This window comes from Leptonychotes weddellii, chromosome 9, assembly GCF_054177405.1.
Source record: "Leptonychotes weddellii isolate Sample4059 chromosome 9, ASM5417740v2, whole genome shotgun sequence".
Lineage (NCBI taxonomy): Eukaryota > Metazoa > Chordata > Mammalia > Carnivora > Phocidae > Leptonychotes > Leptonychotes weddellii.
The window spans coordinates 24,720,888-24,726,887 of record NC_138377.1 but is presented as its reverse complement, the minus strand read 5'-3'; the positions used below and the strand labels follow the sequence as shown (position 1 = coordinate 24,726,887).

Sequence of the window (6,000 nt, the reverse complement as noted above, 5' to 3'; positions counted from 1 at the left end):
ACTATTTCCTCTACCCAGTCACTCGGCCTAACACCTGACTCCACCCCTCAGGCCCAGTCTTGGAGATATGCGATTGGTCAGAAGTGGAAGGGCCCTAGCCCCCTCCCACCTCCGCAAATTCTGTTGGCGGAGGAGGGCAGTCACCTTTGACTAGGGTACTCTGTATGGAGCACTCGGAGGAGACGCCCCCTAAACGGGAACCCGGATTGGCCACAGGGACGACCGCGGCCCCACCCCCTCACCGAGGAAAGTAAATAAGACCCTTCAAGAACTTTGCAGTCGCTCCACCTCTTCCACCGCGCGAGGGAGTGTGGCCAGCACTGGGGGCGGGGCTAGCAAAGATTGCCCTATAGGGCGGGGAAATAAGACGGGGCTGCGAGTTGGGGATAGGGTTTCCCTGGGGGGCGTGGCTTATGGATCCTTGCTTTCCCGCCGACGGTTGGCCGTGTCACGTGACGTGGGTTAGAAAATGGCGTCTCCCACAGACGGTAAGAGCCGGCTTTGGGATTTTTCGGCTGCAACCTCCTTCTTTGCTCTGCTGAGGACTTCCACTCTCTTCTGCCCCTTAGACTTACGCTTTTTTTCCTTGGGCTCCAGCCCTTTCCTTTCCACTTTTCCTTAGGATGCGAGTGCGTCCTCAGGCTCGCCTTTTCTTCACAGCAGCTCTGGAGGTGCCCGGTTTCCCCTCTGTACCAAGAGGGTGGAGGAGGGCACCCTCGGGGGGCGCATTCCAGGCGAAAGGACGGGGGTCGCCCTGGCCCTGCTTCAGCCCCATTTGGGTGAGGCAGGGCCGAGGAGGAGATACTGCTGGGGTAAATGCGGTGCCTTAGTGTAGCTTTCTCCTTCTCAGGGCGCCCCATTGAAGGGTCGATTTTCTTCTTTCCGGGCATCTGGAACGATTCCCTCAAACCCTAGCGAGGGTTGATGGCTGACCTCATCCCGGGATTAAGCCGCAAGCAAAACCTGATACTCTCCTTTCTGGGTAGATTGGGACCATTGCCCATCTTGGCCCTTCCCAATGAGAGTCCGGAGGAAGATGAGAAGTGAGCATTTCAGTGTAGTCATGCACTTATCTCATACTCTCTTGCTTCTACTGTATGTGTTGTTTCCTGAGGCTGAGTGAGTGAATGATTTCTGTTTATATGCTAAGATGCAAGGCACTACAATTAGCAATTAAGCGGTTTTGTTATAACCACATGTATTTGCGCGTGGTTCTGCCTTAGTTACGGTTTTGCAGTCATTTCTGGATTCACTTAAGTTTTAGTTCTACCGCCACCATCCCCATGTCCATTTCATTGATAGGTAGTTTTTTCTCCTCAAACACGTTTTGTGTTTGGAAGAAATCTTGGAAGTTTATTTCAGGAATAAGGAAATTGAGGCCAGGAGAGCTATTACTGAGTTCCCGCTATATGAAAGGCATAATGCTAGGTGCTTTGGGAGAGGAAAAGATTAATCAATCATGTAAACGCTTTTTTATTATTTTTTACTTTTTTTTTTTAGAGAGAGTGAGAGAGAGCATGTGTGGGAGGACCGAGTGGAGCAGAGGGGGAGGGAGTGGGAGGGGGAAAGAATCTCAAGCGGATTCCGCTCTGAACTTTTGCCCTACGCAGGGATCGATCTCACGACCCTGAGATCATGTCAGGTCTCATTTTAGATGTCACCTCTCAGAGAAGGTTTCCCAGAACACAGTATCTGAAGTTGCCTCTCCTCACTATTATTCACTATCTCGTTACCTTCATTGTCAGCATAGTTATTCTGTTAACTTTGCCCATTTCATGCTGGTTTATAAATTCCAAGTGTCTTGTTCGTAGTTGGATCCCAGAGTTTAGCACAGTGTCTGGCAAGCAGCAAGCCTTTTAGAATATCTACATAAATAATTTATTAGTCTCTGGTTTCAAGCTTAACTAGTCTTAAGTTTTTTGAGCACAGGTGCATACTGTATAAGAAATTATGGGTGTTCAGATTCTAAAGAGATTCCCTGGGGTGCCTGGGTGGCTCAGTCAGTTAGGCAGCCAACTCTTGATTTCCACTCAAGATGATCTCAGGGTCCTGGGATTGAGCCAGACATGGGGCTCCATGCTCAGCAGGGAGTCTGCTTGAGGATTCTCTCTGTGCCCCTGCTCGCTCTCTCTCTCAAACAAACAAATAAATCTTAAAAAAAAAAAAGAGAGAGAGAGAGAGGGTGATTCCTTCTCCTTCCTGGATGCTCTCTTAAAATGTGTTTTTTCTTGCCAGAAAAAAAGGACGTTTAAAAAGTTGGCTAAGGGAATGGGGAGTTATTGTTTAATGAGTAGAGAATTTCAGTTTGGGATGGTGAAAATATACAGGAGAGGGATGGTAATGATGGTTACACAGCAGTGTGAATGTTTTTAATGCCACTGAACTGTACTCTTAAAAGTGGCTGAAGTGGTAAATTTTGTTATGTATATCTTACCAGAATTTTAAAAAAATCAGCCAAGTGATAGAAGTAGAAGTAACTGGGCGCCTGGGTGGCTCAGTTGGTTGGGCGGCTGCTTTCGGCTCAGGTCATGATCCTGGAGTCCCTGGATCGAGTCCCGCGTCGGGCTCCCTGCTCGGCGGGGAGTCTGCTTCTCCCTCTGACCCTCCCCCCTCTCATGTGCTCTCTCTCATTCTCTCTCTCAAATAAATAAATAAAATCTTTAAAAAAAAAAAAGAAGTAACTGCTATTAAAATTTTCAGTTTATTACTAAATTGTTTTTATAATTTATAAGTTTTGCAGATTTTAGAGCTATGTTCCTTGTATTTGATTTTTTCCTGTCTTCTCTATTTTCCTTTTTTGGCTATGAAAAATATTGGAAACATTTTGTTTTCCATTGGTCGTCTAGCCATCTCTGTACTCACTCTATTTGCACACTTGATTTTTTTATAAAAGGTTTTATTCATTTATTTGAGAGAGAGAGAGAGAGTGCATGAGCAGAAGGGCAGGGCAGAGGGAGAAGGAAAATCAGATTCTCCGCTGAGCAGGGAGCCCTATACCCAGGACCCTGGGATCATGACCTGAGCCAAAGGCAGGCGCTTAACCGGCTAAGCCACCCAGGCACCCCTGCTTGGGATATCTTTAAAAAGGAGAACATTGAGGGGCGCCTGGGTGGCTCAGTCAGTTGAGTGTCTGCCTTTGGCTCAGGTCATGATCCCGGGGTCCTGGGATCGAGCCCCACATCAGGCTCTCCGCTCAGCGAGGAGCCTGCTTCTCCCTCTCCCACTCCCCCTGCTTGTGTTCCCTCTCTTGCTGTCTCTCTCTTCTCTTTTGAAAAATAAATAAAATCTTTAAAAAGGAAAACATTGAAATACTTAATGTATGAGAGTAACACTCATAGCAGAGTCTGAGTTACGCCCCAGACTATGATATAAGGCCACCCTTGTTTGTTATCAGATCCTATTCTTGATAAGCTCACTTTTGTTATGGTTGAACTTCCCATCAGTAACATTCCTAAGGAGTTTGAAAGTTGGCATTTTGTGTATTACATACAGCTTTTCTTTGTTATCATTTTTGGATGCTTTAGTTAAGGCAATTTATTAGGGTTGAGTTCTTTACCCATTAGAATGCTGCTAGAAATTCCCTTAGAATATTTGGGGGAAAAAATTCAGGTTAGAGAAAAACACATGTTGAAAAAGTTTATATATACGTACATTCTCCAGGGAATGAGGCCATAGCTTCCCCCCCACCCCGATTTCTGGAGATGTGACTCACCCAGAAAGTGTTAAGAATCGCTGTTTAGAGCATTAATTTATGAGACTAGTAAGGATACTGAGCACACAATATGTAATTAACAAATGTTAATTGTTATTAATTTTGAGCACCTACTGTGTGCCGAGGCATGAGTGGCAAAGAAATGGTGTCAAAGAATTAGGCAAGGGCTGGATCATGCATGATTATTTTTAGGGCATGGCCGATATACATTCATGAAATTAGCTGGGAAGAAGTCCCTTACCCTGAAGAGTGACACAAACTGATTGACATTTAAAAAAAAAAAAATCAGTTCTGGCTACTTTGTGAAGAACAGATTTGGGTAGAAAGGGGAAGAGGTAAGAATAGAAGCAGGGAGAACTGTTGAGAAGCTTCTGAAGTAGTCTGGGAGAGAAGTGATGGTTCCTTGGTTAATTAATTTGGTTTCATGGTGTATTTTGGAGATGGAAACTACTAGATTTACTAATGGATGGTAAGGGAAGATTGAAGGAAAGGGAGGCATGAAGGATGGATGACCTCTGGGTTTTGATTTGAGAACTGGGGTTCACGGTGGTGCTATTTCTTGAGATGGAGGTGGTTTTAACGTAATTATTAGACTCAGAAAGGTTTTCACACATGTAAATGGTGAGAGATGTCAAGAGTTATCAGAGCTCTAGCAGAGAAGTTTAAGTAACCTCTTAGCTATACCTCTGAAGTTCTGGGAAAGCTTGGGACTGGAAATATAAATGTGGAGTTATTGACATATAAATGACAGTAATGGCTATGGGGCTAGATAAGATTTCCTTAGGAGGCTTTAGGTAAAGAATGAAGCCAGCCTGCGGTGGGACCTGAGTGGAGGAAAGTAAGGAAGGAGTCGGTGAGGTAGGAGGAAAAACCAGCATAGTGGTTTAACAGAAGCTGGTAGTGGAGTTTTTCTTTTCTCTCTCTCTCTCTTTTTAAAGATTTATTTATTTGAGAGAGAGAGAGAGCATGTGCGAGTGGGGGTACAGAGGGAGAGGGAAAGTGAGAAAATCTCAAGCAGACTCCCTGCTGAGCATGGAGCCTGATGCAGGGCTTGATCTCACAACCCTAAGATCATGACCTGAACTGAAACCAAGAGTCAGACGCTTAACTGGCTCAGCCACCCAGAGGCCCTGGAAGTGGAGTTTTTCAAGGAGAGTGGTCAGTGTGTAAATGCTGCAAAGAAGTCACAGACAACAGAGAAGTGACCACTGGATTTAGCAACATAGGTCATAGGTGACATTGACCACAGCACTCTCCATGTATGTGGGAGCAGAAGCCTGATTGTCTTGGGTTAAGGAGAGAATGTGAGGTGAGGAAGTGGAGACATCAGGATAGACAACTCAAGAACTTTTGTAATGAAGGAGGAGTAAGGAGGTAATGGGGTCCCAGAAGAGTTTTTTTTCAAAGAAGGGGAATTCTAGAGCAGGCTTGCTTGCTGTTGAGTAGGAGTAGGAGCCAGTAGAGAAGGTAGAAATTGATTGTGCAAGAGAGATTATTCAAGATAATGTCTTTGACAAAGCAAGAGAAAATGACATCCAGAGCTCTGCAGGGGAGTTTGTCTTAATTGGGGAAAAGTCTAAGAGTATGAGTGAAGATGCAGGTGGGTTTGTTGATACTTATTTTTCCTAACACCCCACTAAAATATTGCTCCCATTTTAGAGATCAGAGAAGTGAAGTTTGATGACGGAGAATGATTTATTTGTATAAACACCATGCCCCAGCAGTATCAGTGGTTATAGAACTCAGATTTCTGGAGCATGTGGGTGGCTTAGTCAGTTAAGCGTCTGCCTTCAGCTCTGGTCATGATCCTGGAGTCTGCTTCTTCCTCTGCCCCTCACCCTGCTCGCACTCTCTGTCTCTCTTTCAAATAAATAAATAAAATCTTAAAAAAAAAAACCAACCTCAGATTTCTAGACTTCCAAGTGAAGATTCCAGTTTGTTGTGTTCTTTGAGACTGAAATGTTGTAAAATGTAAATTTACGTGTTTTGTGTCTTCTTGGCTCATCTGGGTGTTTTGTTCTAGGGACAGATCTGGAAGCATCTTTGCTAAGTTTTGAAAAACTTGACCGTGCCTCACCAGACCTTTGGCCAGAACAATGTAAGTTTTTGGTTTCTTGATATCAGAATCAATACAGCAGAACCCAGTGCTACTTTGAGAGAGATTTTTGAAGTTATCATTTAACTGTAATGGTTAAAATTTTGATTTTACTTCACAGGGAAGAGACTGAATTCTGTGGTCTAATGTTAAGAATAGCTGTTTGGTAGTTTAACTCTTTCAGCACACAGTG

At 44.4% G+C, this 6,000-nt stretch overlaps 1 protein-coding gene across 5 annotated transcripts in view; it reads left to right on the top strand.

The window, feature by feature from the left end:
* The first annotated feature begins 302 nt into the window (after positions 1-302).
* Positions 303-6,000, top strand: part of LIN52 (lin-52 DREAM MuvB core complex component) — a 111,710-nt gene continuing 106,012 nt past the window's right edge. For 2 of the 5 annotated variants that reach the window (XM_081830253.1, XM_031025531.2), the window contains exons 1-2: positions 495-1,043; positions 5,736-5,810. In XM_081830253.1, coding sequence (XP_081686379.1) covers positions 1,019-1,043; positions 5,736-5,810 — 100 coding nt within the window. In that variant the 5' untranslated portion in view covers positions 495-1,018. The other 3 variants (XM_081830252.1, XM_081830255.1, XM_081830254.1) reach the window with 3 other exon arrangements.